This window comes from Colletotrichum truncatum (genome assembly GCF_014235925.2).
Source record: "Colletotrichum truncatum strain CMES1059 chromosome Unknown Contig_0006, whole genome shotgun sequence".
In the NCBI taxonomy this organism is placed as follows: Eukaryota; Fungi; Ascomycota; class Sordariomycetes; order Glomerellales; family Glomerellaceae; genus Colletotrichum; species Colletotrichum truncatum.
The window spans coordinates 550693-578410 of record NW_027222403.1 but is presented as its reverse complement, the minus strand read 5'-3'; the positions used below and the strand labels follow the sequence as shown (position 1 = coordinate 578410).

Below are 27718 nucleotides of genomic sequence, written 5' to 3'. Positions count from 1 at the left end.
TCGTCAACTTCGTTTCGCTTCGCTCGTTATTCGTGCTTAACCCGGACGACATCCTCATCCATCTGCTCACTTTGCTCATCAAGACCACTCCATTTAGGCTTGCCATCAGGCATATCCACCACTCTTTGACCGTAGAAAATATGCATCCTACCTTTGTTAGCACTCTTCCACGAACACAAACTCGTCAAAAGGAAAGGGGGAAAAAACTCACTGAACGTCAAACCTCTCCCTCTTCTCCTTTCCGTCAAAGTGCAACAGGCCAGGGAACAAGAGAACCATGTTCCTCCCCTCGTCCAGGATCCTGCTCCCGCACTTGCCGCAGCTGACCTTGCAGGGCAAGTCGTGCTCGGCCTTGTGCTCGCTCGACTTGTAAAACTGCAAGCCGTCGACGCCGCGCTCGAACGCGAGGTCCTCCTTGTGGAATATCGCGGCCCACTGGAACGGCGCGCCGTGCATCTTTTGGCAGTCGCGGCAGTGGCAGAACTTGGACGCGAGGGGCCTGTCGCGCCGCAGCCAGTACGACACCTGGCCGCAGTGGCACTCCCCCCGCATCACCTTCTCGAACGGTTCGCCCTCGGGCGTGGCCTGGTCCGGCGGCAGGTACGGGGCCTGCGTCTTCCAGTCTTCGTTTTTGCTGTTGTCTCTGCCGTCGGACATTTTGGCTGTGGCGGAGAAGGGTCTTTTTTGGTTAAGCTTGAGATGGTGTTGGTGCTGTTGGTGGTGTTGGTGATGAATGTTGATTTGGTGTCTTCTTGGTATCTGGACGGTCGTGAAGCTTGCGATTGGGATCTTAGGTTGTTGATGAGATGGTCGAAGGGTTGTGTTTGTAGCTCTTAGAGATCTAAGTGAGGGCGCGAGACGTAGACAATGACGCGGATATGATGACATCACTTTGGTGTACGCTGGGACCGGCTATGATGCTTTGTATTCGGTCAAAGGCGAAAAAAAGCAAATATACTGTTACAGAGAGAGATTTAAGGTAGATCCTCTCGATCGATATTATGTGCGCGGGGTGGGTTGGAAGAATAAAGGCTGTAAATCTCTTGCTTTGCGTGGGGTGCTTCTTTAAAAATTTGGGATGTTGCGTCGATTCGCGCGGGTTGTGAATGATGGCAAAAAAGATCCAGATCGATTCCACTAGCGGTCCCAGCCATCAATTTGAGGCCCCTCTTTCCACGCGTGGTTTGGTTCCATAACGGGTTGAAAATTGACATCATGTTGAGGTGATATCGACGGACGAGACTCCTCTTCTTTGGAGGCGATTGTGTGAGACAAGTGAGTCTGCGGAGGGAGGGAACACTTATTGGACTGGTCATCAAGCATCATGGACCCAGATTACCCCATACTACACCGTCAACAGCCGACGAATAAGACGGACCAAGGACCTGAAGGTCCGATGAACCCTGTAATTAATAAGTTCCCAGATACGGCAAGTAATAGAACGCCAACACGTGCGTTCTGTGTCTGTGAAAGTTTCCCTTAAATCCAGCCACCGCCAAAATCCCCACTCCTCCTCGGTCGTCGAGGCGGCTTTGCGTGCTCGACCTGAGCGGTACCCTCCGATCCTCTGCCGTCACTGCTGTACGTCGACGACGTCTTTTGCTGCGCATCATACGTCGACATCTCATGGACCCTAGGTGGTCGAGGGATCTTCGGGGGTGCTCCGCTCAATAAGAACGGGCCCGATATCGCCAAGCTCCCCCTTCGATGGACTCCGGTTCCTTGGCGTTTTCTCTTCTTCTTGTCACGCGACCACAAGTACACTACTCCTCCCGCGATAACGCCGAGGAGAGCTAGAGCTCCGGCGATGCTGGCTGCTACGGCGCCGGGCGGGGCTTCTCCGCTCTGGTAGACGCTGATGGACGTTGGGAAGGGAGACACAGCAGTCCGAGATGTTGCGCCTGTGGATGGCGGCGAGATCTTGTCAGTTTCACCGAGAGTAGAGACTGATATTGGTGTAGTTACTGGGAGGCCCGTCGGCATAGCTACAAGTGTTCCCACACCGGTTGTTGAGCGACATTCGAAAAGGGTGTAAGTCGCTGTACTCTCCGTCGTAAGCCAAGTGAAACACGCTGTGTTGGGTCGAAATCTGCTTTGTGGCCGTTAGCTTAGATTCTCTGACGTTCCATGGGCACTCACCAGCAGAGCTCGCCGGCCGCGCAGTCCAGGGCGATTTGTTTAGACTCAACTGAAGAACCGCGGCATTTCGTAGGTATCAGGGAGCTGCAGCCCATGTAGGAACCTGACGATGTGCATTCTGTGCCTGGGCTCGGACATACCAATGGGCGGGGTATTGTGGGAAACCTATCGCCTTCAGTATCAGAGCATCAAATGGACAGAGAGGCATACCTGAGCGTGGTGACTGGGAATTGAGCAAAGCCGCAGGTGTTTAGCCCTTTGCTTGGGGTAGATGCGATGGCCGAGACATCCTCTAAGTTAACGTGAAGGGTCGGAAAGGACATATCTGAGGTGAGATTTAAAACAATTAGTCATGTCAGAACGTTGGGTCTTACCGAAAGGTATTTGGCGGGACGTTTTATGGCAAATATTGAAGCTTTAAGCTGTGAATGACTGCTGGTATCACAGTCACATCAGTAGTGATTCACACACATTAGACAACCAATCAATGAGTCAATAGGCTCTTCAGTCGAGCATACAGAGTAAGAATAATATCCATTCAACCAGCTCGTGACCACCGTTGGTCAGCGGGCATTTTACGAGCCACAACCCACGGGTATACCATATCCATATCCATGTCCAAAAACAAAAGAAAGCACAAACGTCGCAGTCAAAGACCCTCACAGGGCACATTATCTTTGCCATGCCGCATCCCTCATACCGCCTATCAATCTTTACACCATCTCGCATCTACTGCTGCGGCATCTGCATGCCCTTCTCGGGCTGGTACCCCTGAGCGATGGGGCCGGTAGACAAACGGGCCTGGACCTCCTTGTCCTGCTGGATGAGAGCGCAGCATCCGCACCAGTAACTGGTGCAACAGTCTGAGAAGCCGGAGCCCTTGATGCCGAAGCGCTCGCGGATTTCGCCACGCTTCATCATGGTGTAGATCCATCCGCAGCCGGTGAAGTAGCTGATGCCGCACATGAGCAAGCAGTCGGTGTTGACTGTCTCGTAGGTTTGCATGGTGGGGTCGCGCATGCGCTCCGAGGTTCTACCAAGGACTGTATGGTGTTAGTCAGGTGTCTTGGGCATCTTGCGAGATCATGGCAATGCCGAAGGTGAACAGCCAAAGAGCAAAGGAGATACTCACGCATGCATGGCAGAAAGGTGCCAAGTAGACAGGACTCGCATGGCCCACAGCTGCAGATACCGGATTGCCATTCCTGGTTGTTGACATTGGCTCCCTGGGCGTAGTCTGGCTGAATGGCTTGCTGCTGCTGGCCGCCGTATTGGTTCTGCTGCTGCTGATCAACGTATTGGTGTTGCTGATGGGGGTCCATGGCGATTGGTATTGTTTGGTGATTGAATTTAGAGATCGGTCTGAAGAAGCAAGAATGAACGGCAATGACACTTCAAGGATTGATGGTATCGGTGGACGACGAAGAAGAATGGCCGAAGCTGGTTCGAACAAGATGGATTAAAGAGGTATTAAAGAGGGAGTAGATGTTCTGATATATATGGAAAGTAGATTGGAAGGAATCAAAGCACGATCCACAGGTTAAAACCATGAAAGAGCTAGGCAGGGGGCCTCCTACTATGTTAGGGAGAGAGCAGACGAATGCAGAGGTGTGGTGGTAATGACAAGAAGGGAAGGGGCTTCCTAACAAAAAGGGTACCCGGAAGGGGTTTAAGCAGGAGACGCCGTCACACAAGCACCGGTACTATTAACTCGGGTTCTCTACAACTACTACTACGCTTAGCTGAGACTAAAAAATATCCATCAACTTTGCCCGTTACCTTGACTCTCAGCCGCACTAGGCCGTTAGATAACGCCCAGGGGGGGACCATCGGGCTTTGCCTTACAAGTGGATGTTCACCCCTTCATCTATCGATGCGATGCTGCCTAGGTCTCCTGTCCGTGTACACTACCCTTCATTTTGACGCAGGATCGCAAGCTTGTCGAGGCGTTGACAAGACGGTCGACATCGAATCCAGACTGCCTAGTGACCCCCCGTGGCTTACACGACAGACGCGGTGATTGGGAGGGTTTTTGAAGAGGCAGCAGCCGGATCATGCACCGGACAGAGCGCTAACCTGGGATAGTGTCCTAGGGCTGAGCTTAGCGAGGGTGGATGAAGGCTGTGTTCGATACAATGATGCAGGGGGACCTTTTTTGCTCATTTGCTTTCGTTACATTACAGCTGTCTGTAATAGCCATGTTATCCATAATGGTCGCCGAGCGGGTCAAGTTGACGTGCCAGGCATGTGTTTTGTTGGATGGGTGTCGTGAGACATTCTTTGGGGTTGGGGCTGATGGCTCTCCAGCTGAATGGATAGGCTCAAGGAATATTTCGATTATCGAGATCATCGGTATTCATTACTGTATTTGCCATGGTTCCAACGGATGGGCTCCTCGACGATCGTAGAGCGAGGCATCGAGAGGAGAAGATGATCTTCTGCCACTCAGACATTCCCAGCAGCCGATGGATACGAAGAATGCTAACCATAGCAACGGGACGTGCCCGGCTCCTAATTTCAGGGACCTTCTAGGCATCCCTTACTCCCTGCAGCACCCCCCTGTCCTAGGTCCTCCGACTACCCGCAGCTGCACTTGCGCCAAGATGCCGGCAGCAAACATTGGGTGTGACCAGGTTGAGCTTAATTCCGAGGAGGCTGTTTTTTGCTTGAATTCAGCCTCACAGAACAAACAAATCCAAGCTGTGTATTTCATTTTAGTACGGCCACATACTCTGTACCACGTAGCAGCAGCACACACCACATTCCCCACAAATCAGCCTAAATAGGATACAAGATTCGAGGTGTGCTTTTTCTTTACGTATAATTCATCGTGCCATCTTTGGTATCACCACTTGCATAATCTCATGATTCATCTCATTCAGCACCCTTTTTTCTCTTCACGCCGTCTGCCTCGTCTTCCCCCGCATCCTTATCCCGAATTCTTCGACTCATGATGACATAATCCGGCACAAACACCTTGCCGAACCTCAGCTTCCGCTCGACGGGCGATAGGGCGTCCCTCTCGAAACCGAGCTTTTCGTAGAACCCCCGGGCCGTGGCGTTGGCGACGAAGCACGTCAACATCACCTTCTCGATAATGGGGATGCTCTCCGCCACCGTGACAAGGTAGTCCATCAATTTGCGCCCCATGCCCGTGCTGTAACCCGTTAGCCATTCTACCCCTATTCTTCATTCTTCTACCGCGTGGGGGTTAGAGTAGAGGAGATCTCGCGGCTTGTATCAGCTTGTAGCTAAGCTTTCTACCATGAAGCCATGGAGAATGGGTGCCACTTACCCTCTCAGCTCCTCCATTAGATGAATCTCATAACAGTAAACTACCGGCTCGCCCTCTTCAAATGTGGGCATGAGACTTGTGAATCCGCATATCCTTCCCTCGCTGCTCTCGTCATCTTGCGCAGGAGCAGGAGTCTCTTTGACGAGAATGTACCGCAGTTCCGGGCTCCTCATCTCCTTGATCTTGTGCGCCGGCTTCCACCCGCTCGAAGAGGCGCGGTAGTCTGCGCCACTCGTGTACTCGATGAGGTCGAAGCACGCCTGCATCTCATCCGTGGAGAGCCTGGCCGGGGATTTCAGTGACAGGGTGTACTGCTTGCTGGTGCTTGGATGCGTCCATGATGCCCAGTCTTCGCTGCACGTGTGCTTCCATGTGAGTTACCAAGCCAAAACTAAACGTGTGGTGCACATTGGGACGGGTTGAGTGAATACGGACCTCTGCTGTAAATGGTCCCTTATAAACTCCTCGTCCGTCTTGCGGTTGGCTGCCTCGATGGGGTTCGTGGGCGCCCTACGACGCTTGCCGGGGGGCATATTCAACCAGGCTCGGGAGATGTAAACCTTCTCAGGTATGAATCTCGAAAATAAATAAGATTCAAAGCTTTGAAATAAAGTCTACTGGAAACTCCAATTCTCGTTAAACAAAGAGACGCTGGAAATCCACAAATGATAGGTACCTCGGCCGCTGAACGCGCCAGACGCGTCCACTAAAAAAACCACAGCTCCCAATTCCCGCCCGCCTCCCCGGGGTCCCAAAAAGCGGGACCGTTCCGCATCCCAGACCCGAAGTTTCCCCTTCCTGACCTCATCCACCACGAAAAAGTCGCCGCTCACCTTGAGCGCCCCGAAGCTCTCTCACTGAGAATTCCCCAGCTTCAGATGTAGTTCGTCCCCCCCTTCAACCTCCGGCCTCATGCCCCCGTTCACCCCCCTGTGGTCCCTCGCCCGCAGCTACTCCAATGGCCCGGCCAAGTCGCGCCTTGGTAAGACGCTGAGTCTGGACCATGTACGTAAATCATCCATATCTTGCACTCATATATACTTGTGCGAGTATCAAGTGAGAAGAAGAAGTTGAAAGTCATTGACCGGGTATATATGTTCCAATTGCAGTTCCTCCAGAGGTCCCGCGCTTTATCCCTCTACCGCGAAATCATCCGCGGCACACGCCGCATCGCGGACCCGAATACCCGCGCCGAGTCGCAGCGGTATGCCCGCGACGAATTCGAGCGTCACCGGGACGTGACGGATATCGTACGCCATTCCCCTCCCCCTCCTTCAAAGACGATTAACAAGAAATGCTGACCGTACTAGGGCCACATCCGCTACCTCATTTCAACGGGAAAGACGGAGTGGCAGGGCATGGAGCGGTACATTGACGGAATGTAGAGTATTGTTTTGTATATATGAATCTGTATAATACAAAGGCCTCAATACCTTGCTGCCTTGATGCTTTGCTAATTGCTGCAAGATGCCTGTGACGGGGGGGAGATTCTTCCTCTATAGACATGTGACTTGCCTCTCCGCAACTGATTCCCCGGGGGCAGACATGTCGTCGCTCCCCACCCATTGTGTTGTCAAACGTCCTCGCACCGTTTCTGGCTGTCCATCCGCTCTGTATTGTACACATATCCCGACACCAGGCCCAAAGAGCCAAGCTTCCTCTCGCCTCAAACCGCAACCCGTCGTTTACGACTGGCGCTGCTTGTGCCTGGGGTTCGCCTTGCAGATGACGTACAAGTAACCGTTGTGTCGCTTGCCGGCCTTGCGGCGAACAATCTGAGTGCACCACATTAGCTCAATTCCCCTTGCAAACAGCTTCTCTTCCCAAGTGTTGTCTCTGCCCCCTCGTGATCGTTCGTACGACTTCAAAGCTTCCGGCCCCACCAATTCCAACATTACTTCAAAAAAAGAGATAAGGAGTTGACGAAGCTCACCTTGCAGTGCTCGCACCTCTTCTTGACGGAGCTGTGAACCTTCATTCCCCTCGTCTGCTGCACAATCGCGTTGCCCACAGCGGCGCTCTTGCGCGCGAACAGAGCCTCGGTCTTGATCATCGGCTGCCTCGTCATGATGGCCGTCGACATGGCGCGAACGGCAATCTTCTGCGAGCAGCATTGGGGGCGGATAGCCGCGCGGGCGGTGGTGAGGGACAGCGTCCGGAAGGACGCGGCAAGGGAAGCCATTTTTTTTTTCTTTCTTCTAGTCGATCGAAGACAGCGGTCGTTCGGGAGGACGTGGCGCGGAGAGTGTGAGTCTGATTCGACTGGTGTGAGGAAATCGACCGATCGTGTTCGGCGAGAGAGCGGTCCGGGTTCCGGCTGGTTCGGGGTCGTGAGGCTGGAGCTTCGCGATGGCGACGACGAGGTGTTGAAGGGGCCTGGATGGCTTCACTGGGGTGGGAGCATTTTCGCGGCCTTGGCGGCGTCACGTGGCTGCGGCGTCCGTGCGCTTATCTTTCATGGGATGCTTATCGGGTGATGCGACATCGGACTAAATGTTGGTTTTCGAGATGAACATGGGTCGGGCTGACTACATGGTGCTTTTGAAAATTCGTAGAACTTTAACTCTATTCCAAAGGAGTCAATTGGAATGTTTCTTCTCTCAACTGCCAGTAGACATAAATCGAATGGTTCTTCCCATGAGTGCATGAAGTTAAGATATAATAGACTTCTCACCCCCATAAACTAGAGTAAGATAGTATCACCTAAAGAAAATAAAGTGAAAGGAAAAGATCATCAGTTTCATCCCGTTGGTCTCTATATGATTGTCCCTTCATAAATGGTCAAACTAAATGAACTTTTTGGGCTCACAGCCCCAAATTGAAAACCCCCAACGCCATACCGAAACACGACCAGATATAAGTCTATAAAAATCCCTTTTTGGTTCCGGAAGATATACTACGTAGTACTTAAAATTGGGGAGTTTCCTCAGCTACGGAGGAAAGTCTTGAAGACAGACGACTGGCTGCAGTCCTCCCAGGGGTATCCAATCTCGGTCAGGAACGTCTCGAGCTCGTCGACCTCGTCGTCGGGGCACACGATACCTGCGAGAATCTTGGCGACATCGCCGCCGTAGTTTCTGTAGTTGAACAAGCTGATGTTGAATTTCGGCCTCAAAGTCTTGAGGAACTTCTCCAGAGCGCCGGGACGCTCGGGGAAGTTGAACATGTAGAGCCGCTCGTTGGGCACATTGGAGCGTCCGCCGACAAGGTACCGGATGTGGCTCTTGGCGAGCTCGTCGCCGGAGAGATCCGTCACCGACATGTCACTGGATCGGAGGCGTTCCAGTAGTGTCTGCAGCTCCTGAGTCCTCTGCGACGCGGGCGCCGTCAATGAAATACCAATGAGCACGTTGGCGACCTCCTCCGTGGCGTAGCGGTAGGAGAACTCGGTCACGGAGTGGGGCATGATGGTGCTGATGAGGTTGGCGAAGGCGCCAGGCCTCTCGGGGATGCTGACGGCCAGCAAAGCCTCCTTACCCTCACCGAGCGTCGCGCGCTCGGCGACGAAACGCAGGCGGTCAAAGTTCATGTTGGCGCCAGATGTAACGGCCACCATGTTTCTCTTGCGGTCGCTGGGGTTCTGCGCCACGTACTTCTTCAGACCGGCAATGGAGAGCGCACCGGCGGGTTCGAGACCGGCGCGGGTGTCGTCGTACATGTCCTTGATGGCGGCGCAGACCTCATCGGTAGTAACTTGGATAACCTCGTCGACGACGTCCTTGCAGATGCGGAAAGTCTCCTCGCCCACGGTCTTGACTGCGGCACCGTCCGCGAAGAGACCAACGTCCTTCAGAACCACGCGCTCACCCTTGGCCAGAGATTGAACCAGCGCATTGGCATCATATGTCTCCACACCAATGATCTTGACATTGGGCGCCATGCGCTTAACGTACACGCCGATGCCGGAGATAAGGCCACCGCCGCCGACACAGCAAAAGATGGCGTCCACCTTGGACATGTTGATCTGGCCGAACAGCTCCATGCCAATGGTACCTTGTCCAGCAATGACATACGGGTCGTCAAAGGGAGGGATGTTGATGAGCCCATCCTGGGTGGCACGGCGGCCGCATTCCTCCTTGGCAGCGTCGAAGTCTGCGCCGTGCAGAACGACATGACCGCCCAGCCTGGCGACATTGAGATGCTTGATGCTGGGAGTGGCCTCGGGCATAACAATAGTAGCCGGGATCTTCAGCTTGCGGGCAGAGTAGGCAACACCCTGGGCGTGGTTACCAGCAGAGCAGCAGACAACGCCCTTCCAGCTGAGGGCCGGGTCAAGATGAGCCATCTTGTTATAGGCACCACGCAGCTTGAAGCTGAAAACAGGCTGCTGGTCCTCGCGCTTGAGGAGGACATTGCACTCGAGTCGGTTGGAAAGGTTGACGGCGGGCTGGAGGGGGGTGACCTTGCAGGCCTCGTAGACGCGGGAAGTTGCTGCGGCGATGAGTCTGAGGTACTAGTCATGGGCAACAGTGTTAGTCTTTGGCAATTCTAGCCATTGAGTGACAAACGGTGATCTCTCACGTCTGGGTTTCCATCAGGCAAAAGGTAATCCTCAGGAACAATGGTCTTGATGCGGTTGCGTCTCTCCTCAGGCGGCGTGGAAGGATTGGCGCTGTATTCGGTCAGCGACATGCCATTGGGCTGCGGGGTGCGAGGCCGCGGCGGCACATGGTCGCCATTGACGGTGTTGAGGGTTCCGTTGGTCATGACGGCGACGACTGGTGGTTCTGTTGACTCTGGCATATTTGAGGTGAGGTTGCTGAGGAGAGGACGGAACGACGAATTGAGTCACAAAGAAAAGAGGTGAGATGACCGGCCGGAACTGAGTAATGGCTAGCGAACAGTCACCAGCAGCCAATATGCGTATTAAACTGGAAATTTGTTCATAGTGGGGCATTCATCGGAGCTCAATTCGGTGTCGCGGGGTAAAATCGGACGGTTTCTGCAGTGTGCCGCGCTATTACCAGGCTGGGGATTGGTTGGAAGATCCCTGTCCTGCTGTAGCGTCAGCAGGGCATCTGCCGTTCCTTTGAAATTCAGGGCGACATCGCTCTGGGGTCCTCGCTAATTAAGTTTATCCAACCTCCCCAATTCCACGTTGGCAATGTGGGAGTTGTGATTTGATGTACGGATGGATGAGATGATATGTAGTCTCTCTACTGATGCGCTGGTTTGTGCCTTCGAAGGATCTTTATTCGGGTGGACTCTGGTAAGCACTCGTCTTGTCTTGATCTAGGTGAGCAACATGCCTATCAGACGGTTCAAGTTCCGAGTATCTTCACTATTAAGATTCCTTGCAACGTTGTGAGTTCTCTCTTCACATGTCCTGAGCTGAGTAGGGGCCTAAACACTGCAAGTGACATATAAACTTGCCCTCGTTTTCAGCGTCAACCTGAACTTGTCTGAACGTTTTACCAAGACATCTGAGAGGCTGTATATTATCTCGACATTGGACGGGAGGTCAGAGCGAGTTCATTGGTCGAGGTTTCTAATCACAAAACTGATCCTTCAATCACACCCAGCGCTGCGTGACAAAAAACCCAAACCATCTTTACAGCCAATCGCTGGCAAGCGTGCATGCCAGAAAGCGCATCGTGGTGCGGCAGCATCTCATGATGATAACCGGGTGAGTTGGATATTTACATGTCACTAGCCCGTGAAGAAGATCTGGAAAACTCGATCTGCAAGAATTATATGCGCTTGTGAGACAATGTAGCCATATTCTTTGGGAGCATGTCGCTCTTCAAACTTGAGTGGCTGAAGCAAGATTCAGCAGCCAAATCGGCCACTGTCTTAACAATGCTTTATATATTTTAATACTTACCTATCGCAAGTAGACTGGGAAGCCCCATAAGCTTTTCAAGGGCCTTGAATATATTGTAGCCGGACACACTTTTAGTGATACTTAATTTCATACAAGATATCAAGCCAGCGATGAGGGTGCTTGGGATTCGAGCTGTTATAGCTTAGTCCCACTGCCACTGCCACTCCATCTTCAACTAACAGGCGGGATGGCCCGTGCATTAGTGCATGTTCCATTACAACTGCCTGAGGTTTCATCGCAGGTCAGAGTGAGAGGTGATTTGAGCGTATTACCTAAGCTAAATCCCTCAGTGCAGTGTAAAGTAAGCCGACGGTGTTTGCCGCAAAACTGCTCTAGGGTCAAGCTCTGGAGCGAGTAGCAGACCCCGAAATTAGAGGGCCCCCCCAGAATCCATTTCATCATCGAAGTTCCGCCTACCAGTTCGGAATCGCATGATTGCCTCCTCGACCAACGAAAAAAAAAATTACCACCACGACACCCCGGCCAACCCAATTGAACCTACAATTACACGCCCATCAACATGTCCGGTGACGACAGAATCCCAGTGCTCGACCGGCAGATGCCGTCGTCGTTTGACGAGAACAAGTAAGCTTGCACGCGAGCTGTGGCTAATGTCAAAGACACACCCTGCTAATCAATTAACCCGGCCCCCAGCGAATTCTACGATGAGCGCGTCCTCCACAAGGTCTTCCGCAAGCTCAAGGAGGAGCCTCTGGTCCCTCTTGGTATGTCGAACTCTGTGCGATCTGTCGACAGCTCGCACTCTAACACCTTCCAGGCGCCGGTTTGACTGTGTACGCCTTCTACGCCGCTTGGCGCGCCACTCGCCGCGGCGACTCGGTCCAGGCCAACAAGATGTTCCGTGCCCGTGTTGCCGCCCAGGGCTTCACTGTGCTCGCCATGATCGCCGGCAGCATGTACTACAACAAGGACCGCGAGCGCACCGCCGAGCTGCGCAAGATCAAGGAGGCCAAGGACGCCGAGGAGAAGAGGCAACGCTGGATCCGCGAGCTCGAGGCCCGTGATGACGAAGAGAAGGCTCTCAAGGCCATGTTGCAGGACCGCAGGGCCAAGGCTGAGGCACGAAACGCTGCCGCCGATGCCACGCCCGTTGAAAGCGAGGAGAAGAAGTCCGGCGGCGGCGTGCTTGGTGCGCTTGGGCTTTCGGGATGGAGCAAGCCTGCGGAGAACACTTCGGCTGCTGCCCCGGCAGCACCGGTTGAGGAGAAGAAGGAGAAGAAGGAAAACCCCAAGAGCTCATTGGGCGTTATCGGCGAGCTCTACGGACGTAAGCCGTCAGATGGTTCGTCAGAAGAACCGAAGAAATAAGGACAAGAGTTGGATGACATATTGTACCGATTGACGGCTGTATTGTATAGTATTGACATGGCATTGGCATTAAGGACGGACGAAATCGTCTCATTGAAGACTCCGCTCCGTCGTATATAAAATCACAGGGCAATAATAGGTGGCGTTTCTGGGTTGAATTGATCATCTGATTTTATTGACGACGAAGAGGCCGTCTAGGCGTGAGCTGGCATCGGCATTTCGCATGTTCCTGACGCCGGAGAGACATGGGAAAAGTGTCACATGGGGCATTTTATTGCAGTTATGACTAACTGCAGCTCATTCTCGAGTCTCAAGTGGCCTGAGGTTTTCATGATTTTTTTTGGCCAGGGACATCTTCGGGAGATCATCACTCGAAGGAGGGGCAAAAGGAGCTCGGGCCAGTGACGTTGCGGGGGGGAACGCTATCTCCAGTCGCCGCAGCAGCTTGGCCCCCCCTAGCAACCTGGCCTGTCACCCCCAAAGACATGACGCGTTGGGCGGGCTTGGGACCTGATCTGACACCTGCAGGCTCTGGGCTCTGGGCTCTGGGATTCTTATTATGCAATCACGGATAGTTTTTAGCTGATAATGCACCCCAGACTTCCGTCATCAATCTTCGTCTCCCTCCCAAACATGGCCATGGCTTTCTGTGACTGCTCCACGGCCCATTCCACTGCCACTCCAATACCTTACATCGATGCTTCTTGACTCCATATTGCAATTTCACCATGGGACAAGCTTTGTCTGACGAGACCCCGCGGGAGCTTACGCACGAGGAGCTCACCCGTGAACTGGTAAGTGCACAACTGCCCCTCCAAGATCCCCCTTCTCCGTGGAAATGTCTTGTCGAGACGCTTGCTGACGATTTCAATGGCAGGCCAGCCGCTTCGCCGAAAAATGCTTTACCTCTCTCGAACTCTACTCCTTCAAGGATGTCTTCAAAAGCCTGGCAGACACCCAGGGGGATATCCGCTACCTGAAGGAAGACACCATCGCCCGCTTCCTCGAGATACCTGACATCCTCCATGTCTCGCCCGTCATATTCCAAATGGTGTCGTACATTGGCGCCTTTCCCTTCCTCCAAGACGCCCCCGCTGTTCTCGGCCTTGAGCAGATGATCATGGTCGTTGTGATCATGACGGCAAGGTATAAGAGGATTCTTGCAAAGGGCGCTCGCGATCGGGCGAAGCTGCTATTCAAGAGCCTTGCCGTGCACGACCGGAAGGCTTCTGTGGCTGCTGTGGAAGAGGCCAATGGAGGATCTGAGGAAAACGGGCAAAATCTTACAAAGGACGAGCCTCCAACCAGCAGCCATGTACCTGGCTTTGCCGTCGATGAACCCGTGGATGAAGCAGAAGACGATGACGATGACCTGGAGATTGCCGCCTTCGAGCTCCTTGACATCAACGACGCCGTCCGACAGGGTGATGCTCCAACAGTTCAGGGAGCCATGATTCCAGCTGATAACTTCCGCAAGCTCCTCATGCTGCTCATCTTGATTGCCCCGTTAGGTCCGCAAGAAAGACTCTCCATGTATGCAACACGCGTTACGGGCGACGAGCTCGAGAGTTTACGCTCCACAGCCGAGAACATCCTTGCCGCTTTCTTGAACGTCGAAAAGGCCCCCGGTATCAAGTTTGCCCAGTTCAATCGTGTGATGCCCGTGTGCTTTCCCCATCTCTTTAGCGGTTTCAACCCTCTTTTCGAACACTTTCTCTTCTCCAAGAACCTGGATTTCACAAAACACAATGGCGATGACCCTGCCGCCGCCAAGAAACCCGAAGATATCGTTCAACCGTTGTTGCAAGACAGCTCCGACATCCTCAACCTTAATGTTCTTTCACAGCTGTCCTTCTTCCTTCCTGGATCAGACCTTTTCCGCCGCCTCAGACTGCTCTACTCTGGCAGCGAAGCAGGTTTCTCCATGGGCAGCTTCGAAGCTAAGGTTTTCAACTGGAGGGCGCCTACGATACTCCTCGTGCGCGGTAGTCGGATGAACGATGAGCCCCACGGTGGCCAGGAGGCGGCCTTTGCGGCCTCGATTCCACCACGCCGCTTCCCGAACGGCAGCAAGGGCGACCGTCTCACCTTTGGCGTCTACTTGAGTCAGCCGTGGAAACATACATCCAAGGAATGTTTCGGCGAGTCAGATACCGTGCTCTTCCAGTTGGAACCGGTTCACGACGTGTTCCCTGCGTCCAAGTATAACTCGGACTACATCTCATTCACGAAGCCGCCTACCAACCGACCTCTTCTGGGAGTTGGATGTCCTCATCCCAGAACTTCTCAGGCTCACCGACGAGACACAATGATGTCCCTCGGCCCCGTTTCCCTCTTGCTGGATGATTCGTTCGAGTACGGTGTGTTTACGCACGACTGGACTGCCGGAGGTGGAGCGTTCCATAGTAGTGTGTCCCGCAAGTTTGACTTCCAGGACAGGTTCGAGATCGAAAGCCTCGAAGTTTGGGGCTGCGGAGGCGACGAGGAGGCCAAGGTTCAGGCTGAGCGCTGGGCTTGGGAAGCTCGGGAGGCTGAGGCCCGCCGCAAGATTAACCTTGGCACTGGTGACATCGAGGCCGATCGTGCCCTGTTGGAAATGGCCGGTCTGGTTGGCAATAACAGGAGCGGCGGCTCCATGGTATAATGGACTTGAAGGCTGACGTCTGCATTCACGTAAGCTCATCATAGCTACTCAGGGTTGAGGATGAGATGCTAAACGAGATCAAGGTGTTGTTCAGGGGCGTTATTGGTCGGGCGTTGTTAAACTTACGGTATTAAACGACGAGAATAAACTTCTATGGGATTTCAGTTTGAGTGCACAGTTACACTTGAGTTCCTGACTACAACTGCAGGGCTTCCTATCAGCCTTCGAGATTGCTGGAGTAGGCGTGGCGTGAGCCATTCTCCAAACCAGTCTGTTGGAGCAGCTGGACATCCAGATGCAAAGCATGCGCCAAGCCGGCGTCCTCTGTTGCTCGCTTCGAAATCAAAGGCTACCGTTGGTTGACAGTACTTCTACATGCAAAATATCAGCCAACAGCTGACATGTGCTGCATGTATGGGCTAATCACCATCCAGTTTGACTGTCGACCAGTCATGTTGGCGTCCTTTTCCTCCGCTCCTCAAGTGACGCGACGCGCGTTGGTATGGGCAATTCCGCAACCTGCAATCATCACCGTTCGCTGAACCGCACCGATGAAGAAGGACGACAAAAACAAGTCACTTCGACAGCTCAGTCGGAAACATGGCATATCCATCATTCAGCAGCTTGTCGATATTGGTAGTGAGGGAAATCAGGAAGAGCATTCCAAGTTCCTTTGGTTCATCACTGACCTCCAGTGTCTCGTACCCGGAGGCTCGAGGCTGCGGCGCTCGCCGATTAACGCCTTTAACCAGCGAGAGTACGTCGCGTTGTCCCACACTTGGAAACCTTGGAAGCCCGAACCCAAGGAACGTGGGAGGTATCGTGTCCAGAATTGGGATAATAATAGCCCCCGACTCTCAAGGGTCCGAAACAGCGTCTTCGACCGTATCCTCGGCTATATGGATCACGTTGGCGTCGGCTACCTCTGGATTGATGCCCACTGTATCCGCCAAAAGACATGCGGCGCGGACGATTGCCACCACTACCGCTGCTTCGAGAAACGCAATGGTTTACAAGCCATGGATCTCGTTTATCAACTCAGCAGTCACCCGGTGGCACTACTGAGCTGGAAGCTGAATACGAAATCTGAGCTGTTTCTTCTCTCGGAGATTCTCTCGGGAAAACTCGTCGAAGACAGCCACGAGTTGCGGCTTCGAGGAGATGCTGATATTGCTGTCGAGGCACTGAAGTTGCTCAGCGAGATAACGCAGGACAACTGGTGGTGGCGCGCGTGGACGTTCCAGGAGAACTACCGCGGCGGAACGCGGATGCAGTTGTTGATCAGCCACAAACCATCCCTGGAGCGACAGAAGCTGCGACACGGTGTATTCGGTGAGATAACGGGTGAGCTGTGCATACAATCCATCAAGTTTTCCGAGCAGGCTACACGGCTATGCCTAGCCCTCCGTGGAATGGTAAGGCAGTTGTCACTGGATTTGAAAATGATTGATGGCGTACTCCGAGCAGCTGGGAAGTATACGCTCCTGATACACAATTCGATATCCATGACTCCAACAATCATCGCCGATATTGAGCCACGCGGGTTAAAGAAGCCATGGGACCGACTTGCCATCATAGCCAACTGCTGCCAGTACCCAGTGAGGTTGAACGGCAACACACTCAGCCAGCGTCGTCAAAGTCTCAGCCTATAAATGCTGGCTATGTGTCTACTTAACGGCGAGATCCTTGATAACAGCAACAATATCACGGGATCAGCAGCCGAGTGGACAACGTCAAGATGCCTGAAAGAATTGATGTTCCGCCAATTCAGCGCACCTGAAGATGACACGAGGCAATTGACATTTAACAAAGGATGTCGACTGGTCAATGTGAAGTTAACAGCGGCCGGCATAACAACAAGAGGTCACATCTGGAAGCTGGGCCGTATCATCGACACCGCAAAGTTCTCGCAGAAGTTGCCCTGGATCGACAACCCAAGAGGCCGGTTGACGTTAAACGAGCGGAAGCGCCTGCTAAAGCTCAAGTATCACCTCTATTTTTTGAAGCAACACTGGCTCGCCGACCGGATCAACCAGTACCTCTCCGCCGACGCCTCCGCCGATGGCAAGAATGGGTACAGCTCCTTTACCGAGATGTGGCACCACCGCATGGCTGTCGAGCTAGCGGCGGCGATCCGAGATCGTCGGAAGCTGAGGCTAGGGAGCATCTGGGGCAAGCCGGATCAGCCGCGGCAGTATCGCGCTCTTTTCGTGTGGCCAGACCAGGACGGTGAAATGCCACACCGTCGCAAGTCTTACGCTTTCACGTCGGCACGGCAGGGAAATCCTGGCTCGCAGACACACGACGCTAACGACATCGACCGCCACGTCTCTCTTGAGATCCGAATGGGACCCCTAGGCAAGGGCGGCGTACCGCAACTCCGCGTCCGCAGGTGGCTGTTGGGCATGTGCTTCTTCGATGGTATTCCGCGCACCAACGTGTTATTTCCATGGCCACAAGTGCTAGTGGATATTTAATCATAGATACAAGAAGATGAGAAATACGACCTCTCTGTCTATCGGATGGCTGTACAAGGATTTATGTCTCTGTACATGTTTGGGAGCCTTAACTAAGGTAGTCCGCTGTCAGCACATTACCTGCCTGTATGGAAATAAAGATAAAAACAGAGTTGAATGCTTCAATAAATTACAGGACATTTGTGAAATGGCTCTATCAGAAAGACATAACCGTGCAAGCTCAAGGTGCAATCCTCTGTCCGGTATCGAGTAAACTCCCCCTTCTTAGCGGTGTTTCGGTCCAGAGTCTGGGTTTATACCTAAGTACATATCATATCAATAGCAATTTTCTGCATACAATCACTTTCTAGCCAATTGATACATTGTTCCATGTTAACACGATGTACACGACGGGATCCAACTGATAAGCCGTTGGCTACCCCCCTTTGTTTTCCAACAGTCTCATGCAAATTGAAAGGCCTGTAATGATCATGAAGCCTTCTGCAATGTAAATGCGAATACTCAAGAGAACATTCATGTCTTTGATGGCGTAAACGGACATATCTTGTTTACAGGCATTCTGTAAGTGCGGTTCAAAATACCTTCAAAGAGCTTGTGCTCCATTCCAACCCTCCACGTCGTCCATATTTCATGAACCATAAAGTCCCTCCCTCGACCTAACAGAAATTCCGACAGAATTCAAAAAAATTGAGTTGTAGTACTATATCCAGGAGCATCCATTTTTGCACAAGAAGTTTAGAGTCTGCGTACAGCCGTCGAGACTTCTGTTTCACCAGGGTACTGTTTCCGGCGGTCTAAGCGGCATAAATTCCCTAAACTACGTTGTCTTTCACAATATCCGATTAATACAACCTCAACTGGCTGTTGAAAATTGCGACGTCACTAATCAAGCAATTCTATAACACAATACACCATCTTCATCTCTGCCATCTCGCCCTACACAAAACTAACAATCAACTCTCCTAACCTTTCACATCGTCCCGTTCTTTCCTCATCCATGGCTCAACCTCGACAGACCGACTAGGGCTTTTTTAAACACATGTTAAGGTAAAGCAGATTCCGGGTTGTCCCGGTAAGCTCTGGTGGCCTGGGCGAAAGCTGAGATAAGACCCTGGTTGCCACCGACATCGAACTGAATGAAGGACTTGGCACGTGGGTTCTGAAATCTGACGAACAAGCCATGGCTGGCGCCCTGTATAGTTATGCAGTGTTAGCAGGACGTAAGACAAATATGTTCTGATCAAAGAAAAAGGCAATAAAGCGGAAGGTCGACTCACAAGAACGGATCTCTCAAGGTTACTGAGAACCCGGGTAATGCGGCTGTTAGCGTAGTTTTGGAACCGGGACGCTGGTGCCTTGCTGGCGATGAGACGGAGCAAGCTCTTGAAGCCGAAGCGGCGGATAAGCGGAATGCGGTGGAGCTGTCGTGTAGAAAGATCATGAACAGGGTACGGTAGCATCTTAAAGGTTTCCTCAGGATTCCAGGCTGTGTTAGTCCTGGAAAGCTGGAGTTCGTGGTCCTCAATGGCGAGTTTTCCATCGGAGCTTTGCTGGGTAGGGGTAGGAGAGGCAACGGTGGCAGACGCAGGTCGGGGGATGACCGGGATCGGGTTGCCGGGTAGCGTTGTCAATTGTCTCTCAAAGCCGGAGAACTACATTTGTTTAGTCTAAACGGGTTGCGGCAGTGAGGAACGGGTATTTACCTGGTAGTAGCAGCGCACGATCTTATACTCCTCCTCTTCGGTGAAGGCAGAGGCATATTGCAAGGAGCGCTCGACCTTCCAGAAGACCCATTCAATCTCGCGGAGGCCGTCAAGAACGTACTACAGCATTGTTAACGAGTTCAAACACCCTTGCAAAAACACGGGAGAAACTTACGATATACGGCCCCTTGTTCTGGATCAACCAAGGCACGTTCTCTGGCTCGAATTGCTGCACCGGTCTTCGCAGCTCATGCACCTTCCAGGCTGCGCCCCAGAGATACAGGCACAGCCCATCGGCCGTGATACCGTGGTGGAAGTCGTTGGGGCCGCCGGGTCTGCTGGGCCACCAGATGTTATTGCCCTTTGGCGGCGCATGTTTCTCATCTTTCGTGAGGTGGAAACCGCTCCACTTGAGGAGCGTATCCTCGACATCAGCCGTCGCACCGCTCTTGGGGACGTCACCGTACATTTCAGCCTGGATCTTGGCCCAGGCGGCGGCGCCGTCCTTTTCGATGTCAAAGTCGGGGGCCGTCTCATTTAGGAAGGCCTCGGGGTCCTCTCCTTCAATTGCGGCAGAGATGGCATTGATGTAGGGCTCGACTGTGAGGTCGTCGATGGTGAACGGCTCACTTGTGAAGTCTGCGACGAGATCATCTGCTTCAGCAACGGAGATTGCTGCGCCAAAAGTGGTTGCCAGCAGTGCTGGAAAGATCAGAACGGACTTCATGATGTGTGCCGCAGGGAGAGGTGTCTGCTGAACGAGTGTGGAAGAAGGATGAGGAAGGGGAAAATTGTAGCTGGTGAACAACGAGGGCTCCAGTTAAATAAGTGCCAAAATGTTCATATTTATCTCTGTAATCATGGATGTGTATGTCTACGACCCGGAAGGAGAGTTCAGGAGAGGCGTCGGGTCATCATATTGAGATTAGCTGCCCTACGTATAAGCGTTCTCCATGCATGAGTGAGTTTTACCTCTTGTTCCCTTGCTCTTGTTTCCGATTACTACATTAAAATTTGGCGACTTTACTGGGAAGACAGCATATCTTCCTCGTACCTCCTGGGGAACCCAAAGAGGTTACAAGTTTGTGGTGCTGGACACATCAATACTTCCATTCTGGGATGTATGCCTTATGCAAGCCAGAACTCAAGCTCCGCTTGACTTGCGGTTATTCTGAAAGTTCAATAATGCTTGATTTCATGGCTGCCAAGTAAAACATAGACGTGTCGGCCAAATATTGGTGTCTTCCACTTTGTTGGTTGAAAGGATGTTGCACAACTCACGGTCACTGCTCCCGACGATTTCAAAGTCATCTTAGTAATGGAAATGGCATAGAAATATGTATAAGGAAACGAGTATAACAATTTATTACAGTTTAATCAGAAACTAATGAGTAGGACTTTCGAGTCTTGCTATTACTCCCTGGGCTGCCATATCAATACATAGAGGCTGTTGGAATAGGTGTTGAGTACATGGTTCCAGCCCAAAGAGTGAATAGGCTGTACACAATCTTATGCCCTTGAATAAACTTTCCGAAGCCTTACTGAACGACCATTTTTATCGAGCAACAGTCTTACTTCCTTTGTTAGCCCCAAGTTGATTGACTCTTCTCGGTATACTTTCATAATTCTGTCCAATCCTCTGTGGGAAGTCAGCGGGCTCTACTTCCGCTTTTTTGCTGGAAGTAATTCTTGGCAACCCGTTGGAAACACTTGTTTATTCAAAGGTGTCAACTTAAATGACCAACAAGACGGTCTCGGCACCCCCATCGCATGGGCGATGAAGAGAGCAACGTGGGGTTGGAAACGTTCCAAGCATATCGAATGATGGCCTCCACGCTAACATTGAGCTGTTTCTCTCATAATTCTTGTATAGGCAGCAAAAATACGCTGTGAGCTGCATGCCCCTGAAAATGATGCTAAAGATGGCAACAATTGCAGAAGGCTTAATGCATTGTGTTGACCAAACCAACGGCGAGGCCATTACAAGCCAAACGGGAATAGTTTAGCGTAAAACCACAGGCTATGATACTTGTACATCTGCTTGGATTTGGTTGAAGTAATGTACTATTCTATTGCAAGTGTTGGTATAGTTGGGGTCTGATATCTTTTCATTGGATAATTCAAGAGCTTGCATGATGCACCTGCATGTGTCTGCTGCGCCAACAACAAACAACAGCCCATGTTCCAACACGAAATATCCGTACAACAATATTTGTGCTTCCCCTCTTCTACAACCAACCAACCAACCTACCATCCTCTCGTCATTGAGGCAAGATCTTTAATTACTTCAAACCCCCAAATCCCCCAACCTGACGCATCACATCAACGCGGAATCTCCGGAAGTGAGGTTGGTTATATGGAGGGTCGCAGCATCACCACCTTTGACGTAGACATCTTGCGGTATTATCTTGCGGCACAGCTTGCTTTCGCCGCCCCTGCAACTTCATATTTGACCTCACCCCCAATACGCCGGGGCCGTTTCCGTGTTTCATCACCCAACACAGCAACAAAACCCAGCCGATGACTTCCAGACTGGATGACTGACAGTAGGTATGCTCGAGTAGAATGGTACAGCGCAGTTGGAACTGATCTTCGTACAGAAAGCGACTTCCTTGGGTTTATGACTATACCTCCCGTCTGTTCAAAACTCTAGATCTCAGCACTTTGTTTTTCTATTTAAACTGTCGATACTCACATCTTGAAGCACTCAATCGGTCAGTCACCAAGCTTTCCTTCCAAGCGCCATTCTCTGCCTGTCTTTTGACTATATATCACCATGCGCCCCTTGACTATTACCTTGCTTTTCTCCATACTGACTACAAACCAAGTGTCTGCGATACTGCCTTATAGTCTCCCATACTTTAGTGAGTAGCCTTCGTCTTTCTGAATCACTTTGTCTTAACTATTTCAGCACCTGGAAGCGAGCGAAGGACTGCAGAGCCACCCCCTGGGAGTACTCTCAGGTTTGTTAAGCCAGCTGCTCTTTCTGGAGTAACTGGATCACATTCTTCATCCTCGGATTTAGAGAACAGTCTCCCATCGTCATTGGCCGCAGTTCCCACAAGCTTGGCATCCGCCGGAACTTCTCTTCCTGCATACAGCAGAATCGTTCAGCCCCCAGGATCTTCATCAGCAAACAGCATTCCGTTTTATACCAACAGCTCTGCCCACGCCGGTATCTCTACGACTACGTCAGCCACAGGCACAGGCGTTACGGTCTCTGTCGCAACCACAACTGTTTTCGAGACTGTCACAGTCGTGAACATCAACGGATCACCTCTCCCGCTCGACCAACCTGCCGTCACCTACGCCCAACGCGGTGCGCCATCTATTCTCATATCCGCAGGATCAGTAGCTCTTGCATCAACAACGTTTGCTCTTCCATCGCAGCCGACTACCATAACCGCAGACGGCGCAACATTAACTTTTGGCGAAGCGAGCACCATGAGACGCATTCTGTCGAAATTTAAGTCCTCCAAGAAGACGCAAGAGAAGTCTGAGGATAGGCCCGAGCCAACAACCGCACCAGATCAAACGTCCACGAGTCCTCCTCCTGCAGAGACATCCATCCCTTACAATGAAGATTCTCCGTTTGATCACACTTGGATACCGTTGCCCGTTATCGTCAAGATAGACGGAGTTGACTATTATCCTCCGACAGAGCACGAAGATCCCATCGAAATCTTTCTCAAGGACGGCAGCACCGCATTGCTCGCATACAAGTCCTTGAAGATTAGAGACCGAACCGTCGAAATTCCAGACAAAGTTTCCTCGGACAAAGAGACCATCGATGACATCGAGTTCGTTCAACGCTCCTTTGAGTCGAGCTCTAGCGGAGACGGTGATTCGGCAGGAGGCTCTTCGGTCAATCCTTTTGACGCCCTCAAAGGCATCTTCGCAGGCCTCTCAGTTGCCGCAGGACCTCTGGCGCTGGCCGTCACGGATTTCAGTGCGAAAGCTATGAATGTCGCTCTTAATGCTCCCGGAGGCGTTCTGTCCGGGCCAGAGTTCAGCTTGGGGATCGAGCTTCAAGATCTCACGAAGGACGCCCTTGAACTAGCCGAGCAAGCGTCCCAGTTTCAAAACCAGTTGGAATCAGCCCGCATGAACCAAGGTGAACTGGAAAACCAGTTTCAACCAATCAATGGCAAAGTATTCCAGTCATACCCCAAGTCTAGGGCGGCAACAAACCTGATAAAGTCGGTGGCTCACATGCTGCAAAACCTCCACAACATCCCAGCTGGCCTTCGCCCCGTCATCACGCAGAAGTTTGGAGAAGTCTTGGTCAAGGGCATAGCCAGCACCGGCTTCATGATTGAGGCTTATAATGTCTATGCCATTTTGAACAATATCAACTGGGATAACGTCGTGTTGCCCGTTGCGGGAGGGCAGGCGCCGTCAAGCTCTGTGACGCTGGTTCCCACGTCTTCCATGTCGACCATGTCAACGTCTACTTCAACAGCTACAAATACTCCTCAAGTGAACAACAACGGAAGGAAGGGAAAAATCATGGTTCCCATTCCTACGGGACCGCCTCAGACCCGGATCATCTCTGCCGCATATGGTGCAATCAGCACAAAGGACTTCAGAAACTTCGCCAAGTGGTTGGATGGCAGTATCGGGGAGATTTATGGAGCGCACGCTAATCTTCCAACTGAGATGGCCTGGCCGGCGTATTTAACCGACCTAACCTCCGTACAAGAGGAGGCCATCAAGAAGATGTCCTGGGTACGATCGGTTAAACCTAACTTCGAAGTCAAAACGTCGCCTTGTGAAGCGTTCGTTGACCGAAGAAGGAAACCCCGGTTCAGAGACGTGTCGAATTCTGAAAAGCCTTTGAATACTGTTAAGAAACGCGATATAAGCGTCCGCCTTAGAAGCCCATCTCACCTAAACATGATTTCTGGCGACGTCACCAAAGACTACAAATATCATCCCAGTTTGGGCCAGGGTGTAACAATTTTCGTTATAGACACTGGATTCAACACAGACCATGAAGTGAGTTTCCTTTTTATTATTATGACATTCAAAGACGCTAAAGCAAAGTTCTTCAGGAGCTCGCGGGAGGCTCTCGACGTGTCGAGGCCTGGTACGTCGGGAACAAGGCCGTCATGAAAAACAACCGCTACTATACGAATGAGGACCAGTTGGCTCCAGACAACACGATAGACTATGCCCACGAGGGGTCAGAAAACACTGGTCATGGAAGTGGAGTTGCCTGTGTGGCAGGTGGCAGATCCTTGGGCGTCGCCTCCAACGCCAATTTGTACTTGGTAAAGTTTAAGGGAGCAGCAATGCGACAAAACGGGAGGTATACTAGCATCGGGGCAACGAAATCGAGCATATATGCGGCGCTACAGGAAGTTATTGGAAAAGTGGATGAGAGGCACCTACAGGGGAAAGCTGTTGTTAACCTCTCGTTTCGTAAGCTTGCCGTATTAGGTCACTGCATTTTTCTCCACGGATACTAACCAAAGCGCTCTTCTAGGCGTCGACGAAGCTGATGATTTACCCGAGATTCAGAAAGACTTCGAGTTCTTCCAGAGGAATGCAGAGCTGTACGGCATCGTCGTCGTGATGGCGGCCGGAAACAATGGTGATTTCGGTACAAGAACTGGAGACCACCTCCCCCAGCTTTTGGGTACCCAAGACAATCATCTCATCACTGTCGGCGGTGTAAACAAGGACGGGACGCTGTGGCACAACTCTGAACCCGAGGGCAGAACATCATTATATAAAGGCCCGCCAGGAAACGAAGGCAAGCTTGGGAGCGTATCACTATACGCGCAAAGTGCCGGCGTTGTCACTTGCATTGGAAATCCCCTAGACAAGGTGGGAACGAAGCCGCGTGATGGGACCAGCTTCGCTTCGCCTCAGGTGGTGAGTATCTATTCAACTGCCATTCTTGCTCACATGAGGGATACATGACTGATTCTGCTAGGCCGGGCTGGTGGCTTACTTCCTCGCACATCCGGAATACAGCAAAAACTTCATACATGTGCCCAACGTTCTGCCTGGAGGCCCATCCGTCGGGCTCCGCATGAAGCTCTTCCTTCAAGCCTTCGCATCCTTCCAACGACGTCCATCGAATGACCTGATCTCCAAGGACAGAAAACTAGCCCCTGACTATCCAATACCGAGCAGCCTACGGGTTGCATATAACCTCATTAATGGCGATATGAAAGACGTGTAAGACATGTGACAATCCGCTCACTTTTTGATAGAACATCTGATGCTAATCACCTTCATAACCACCAGCGACAAGCCTCAATTCGATGAGGAGAAACCCGACGACCAACAACCGGGGCCGTCGGACGACCAGAAGAAGAAGGATTCAGAGTCCCGAAAAGAGAGGCAGGGGTGGCGCGACCGTCTCAAGGACAAACTCGACAAATGCAAGAATTTGCTAGAACGTGACTTCGACAACGAGGCCGTCATCGACGTATGCCATCCCCCCAGCATCCTTGACCCGGACTCTCCCACGTCAACATCGACGACAAGCTTGGTGCCGTCCTCGACAGCCACGCCCAGTCCAGCCAAATCTTGCTCAAGCGACAACGACTGCGACAGCATCACCTGCGAGGCAGAAGAGGTCAAGAAATGCGCAAGCATGCCAATGATCATCCCCGCCCTCCCTGCACTAATCCGGTAAGTCCCAGAGCCCTGTCCAGAAGTTGAGAAGTCTTGTCACTGACAACTATTCACAGGACATGCAGATGCGTCCCGAAGGAAGATGCGCAGATCCCCACCTGCAACACGGACGCGGACTGCGAGATGCTAAAGTGCGACGAATCCAAAGCGCAGGAGAAGTCGTGCGTGGCCTCCTTCGGCATGTTGCCGTCACTCTTCGTACTTCGGTGAGTATACGCCCCCGACAACGTCAATACAAACTCAAGACGACGACAGAGTGCGACGGAGAATTCATCATTAAAGTAGCTTACACACCTCACAGGCAGTGCAAGTGTACGGATCCCAAGCCCACTGAGCCCGTCCAACCGTCTCCTTCGCCGCCGCCGCCGTCACCGAAGCCCTCAGCGGCTCCGAACAAAAACCTCCCCAATCGTGAGTATACCCCAATACCAAGACACAAAGTCTTTGAAAAAAAAAAGCCTGACGCAGCGTCATTAGCCCTTTCGTTGTGCGACCCCAATAACAAAGTCAAATCCTGCGCGGCCTACACCTCTCAATATTGCAAAGCGGATGAGCGCGCATCGTGCAATCACTTCCCGGGAGAACAGTAAGTTTCACCACGGATCCGTCCCTCTCCAAGACCTTTGGCCTGCCTTGGGCCCCCTTCTTCCAACGTCTGTCTGTAGTGCCTTTGCTGACAGTGTTGATTTCCCCGTTTTAGTCAGTTCTACTGCCAGTGCCAGCATTACTACGATCCCATGCCTACTGATACCCCGGATGCGCCGGGATGCCCGGGGAGAGTCTGTTTCTGAGTTTTTGGTTGGCGGATTTGGTGCGTCTGTGTTGCGGCGAAAGTGAGGGGGTTCTTCGCTGGCTGATTCTACGCGTTGGTGATTTCGGCAAGCTTTGAAAGTTCCATCTCTTTTTCATTTCATATGTTGATATATTTCCTTGGTACTGATATCTGTCCGACTTGTCAAAATTTACTTTTACGATACGTATTGAACTACTTGCTCTCTCGAGTATGCTGGAAGATGCACATATTCTTTCTGGAGGCGTGAACACCGTGCTAGAATACATCAATAAAACCACTTATAAGACCGCTGGTTGTCACAAGCAACTTACCAAAACCAAGACTCATTTGCCGTAAACTCAAAAGTATCAAGCATAAGTCCAGTATATCAACCTCCGCCTCTCGCAAAAACCAATCATCACAATCAAGAGGCGCTAGCACAACACGGCAAGACCACATCTTAGAAATATTCTTCCGAATTCTGTCCAGACAATCGGATGCCCTTGGGCTCTCCATACATATGTTTCACTACTACTTTGTGGGAATAAATTTGAGTCGAGCCACCGCCCCCCTCCCTCGCGCCCGAGGAATCGCACTCTGAACACCAATAAAAAAAAAAAAGGAGGTTAAAAAGATGGTAAAAAGAGAACATCCCGACAAACCACTCCGGTTCCCTTTTCCCAGGCCTCCACCTCTGAGGCTTGCCAAGAAAAAAAAAAAAAAAACATGATATCGCCCCGAATGCAACGGCTGACCCAATGCTCACCTTACACACGTACACACAGACATACACGCCCCTTGGCCACTCGCTCGTTATCACCCCTCAAAATAATGACATCTAGGTTGTACAGACACCGCATCCTTCATGGGATACTTTCTTCTAA

At 51.9% G+C, this 27718-nt stretch overlaps 12 protein-coding genes across 12 annotated transcripts; 5 read left to right on the top strand and 7 right to left on the bottom strand.

Moving 5' to 3' along the window:
• Positions 1-26: 26 nt before the first annotated feature.
• On the bottom strand, positions 27-657 carry CTRU02_209437 (uncharacterized protein; the record flags this gene model as incomplete). The annotated part of the gene is made up of 2 exons (XM_036726725.2): positions 27-147; positions 212-657. 2 exons carry the CDS (start codon positions 655-657, stop codon positions 27-29), a joined length of 567 nt encoding a protein of 188 aa, XP_036581434.2.
• Positions 658-1479: 822 nt separating this feature from the next.
• On the bottom strand, positions 1480-2462 carry CTRU02_209436 (uncharacterized protein; the record flags this gene model as incomplete). The annotated part of the gene is made up of 3 exons (XM_036726726.2): positions 1480-2092; positions 2140-2304; positions 2350-2462. 3 exons carry the CDS (start codon positions 2460-2462, stop codon positions 1480-1482), a joined length of 891 nt encoding a protein of 296 aa, XP_036581435.2.
• Positions 2463-2868: 406 nt separating this feature from the next.
• On the bottom strand, positions 2869-3461 carry CTRU02_209435 (Cell number regulator 11; the record flags this gene model as incomplete). Its single annotated transcript, XM_036726727.1, has 2 exons — positions 2869-3182; positions 3272-3461. 2 exons carry the CDS (start codon positions 3459-3461, stop codon positions 2869-2871), a joined length of 504 nt encoding a protein of 167 aa, XP_036581436.1.
• A 1552-nt stretch (positions 3462-5013) lies between these two features.
• On the bottom strand, positions 5014-5967 carry CTRU02_209434 (N-acetyltransferase; the record flags this gene model as incomplete). Its single annotated transcript, XM_036726728.1, has 3 exons — positions 5014-5296; positions 5435-5788; positions 5870-5967. 3 exons carry the CDS (start codon positions 5965-5967, stop codon positions 5014-5016), a joined length of 735 nt encoding a protein of 244 aa, XP_036581437.1.
• Positions 5968-6346: 379 nt separating this feature from the next.
• On the top strand, positions 6347-6819 carry CTRU02_209433 (uncharacterized protein; the record flags this gene model as incomplete). The annotated part of the gene is made up of 3 exons (XM_036726729.1): positions 6347-6475; positions 6553-6684; positions 6745-6819. The coding sequence occupies 3 exons, from the start codon at positions 6347-6349 to the stop codon at positions 6817-6819; spliced, it is 336 nt and encodes a 111-aa protein (XP_036581438.1).
• Positions 6820-7119: 300 nt separating this feature from the next.
• CTRU02_209432 (mitochondrial 54S ribosomal protein bL36m) lies at positions 7120-7616 on the bottom strand (the record flags this gene model as incomplete). The annotated part of the gene is made up of 2 exons (XM_036726730.1): positions 7120-7209; positions 7368-7616. The coding sequence occupies 2 exons, from the start codon at positions 7614-7616 to the stop codon at positions 7120-7122; spliced, it is 339 nt and encodes a 112-aa protein (XP_036581439.1).
• Positions 7617-8360: 744 nt separating this feature from the next.
• CTRU02_209431 (threonine dehydratase) lies at positions 8361-10177 on the bottom strand (the record flags this gene model as incomplete). The annotated part of the gene is made up of 2 exons (XM_036726731.1): positions 8361-9887; positions 9956-10177. The coding sequence occupies 2 exons, from the start codon at positions 10175-10177 to the stop codon at positions 8361-8363; spliced, it is 1749 nt and encodes a 582-aa protein (XP_036581440.1).
• A 1601-nt stretch (positions 10178-11778) lies between these two features.
• Positions 11779-12587, top strand: CTRU02_209430 (mitochondrial hypoxia responsive domain-containing protein; the record flags this gene model as incomplete). The annotated part of the gene is made up of 3 exons (XM_036726732.1): positions 11779-11843; positions 11913-11983; positions 12037-12587. 3 exons carry the CDS (start codon positions 11779-11781, stop codon positions 12585-12587), a joined length of 687 nt encoding a protein of 228 aa, XP_036581441.1.
• Positions 12588-13315: 728 nt separating this feature from the next.
• Positions 13316-15231, top strand: CTRU02_209429 (tldc domain containing protein 2; the record flags this gene model as incomplete). Its single annotated transcript, XM_036726733.1, has 2 exons — positions 13316-13381; positions 13465-15231. 2 exons carry the CDS (start codon positions 13316-13318, stop codon positions 15229-15231), a joined length of 1833 nt encoding a protein of 610 aa, XP_036581442.1.
• Positions 15232-15782: 551 nt separating this feature from the next.
• Positions 15783-17708, top strand: CTRU02_209428 (uncharacterized protein; the record flags this gene model as incomplete). Its single annotated transcript, XM_036726735.2, has 2 exons — positions 15783-16575; positions 16948-17708. 2 exons carry the CDS (start codon positions 15783-15785, stop codon positions 17706-17708), a joined length of 1554 nt encoding a protein of 517 aa, XP_036581444.2.
• Positions 17709-18750: 1042 nt separating this feature from the next.
• CTRU02_209427 (uncharacterized protein) lies at positions 18751-20138 on the bottom strand (the record flags this gene model as incomplete). The annotated part of the gene is made up of 4 exons (XM_036726736.1): positions 18751-18900; positions 18986-19360; positions 19412-19531; positions 19587-20138. 4 exons carry the CDS (start codon positions 20136-20138, stop codon positions 18751-18753), a joined length of 1197 nt encoding a protein of 398 aa, XP_036581445.1.
• A 2049-nt stretch (positions 20139-22187) lies between these two features.
• Positions 22188-26853, top strand: CTRU02_209426 (tri m 2 allergen; the record flags this gene model as incomplete). The annotated part of the gene is made up of 10 exons (XM_070205265.1): positions 22188-22275; positions 22323-24409; positions 24466-24835; positions 24900-25291; positions 25353-25600; positions 25670-26059; positions 26119-26268; positions 26364-26473; positions 26540-26648; positions 26763-26853. 10 exons carry the CDS (start codon positions 22188-22190, stop codon positions 26851-26853), a joined length of 4035 nt encoding a protein of 1344 aa, XP_070060913.1.
• Between the last annotated feature and the right edge of the window lie 865 nt (positions 26854-27718).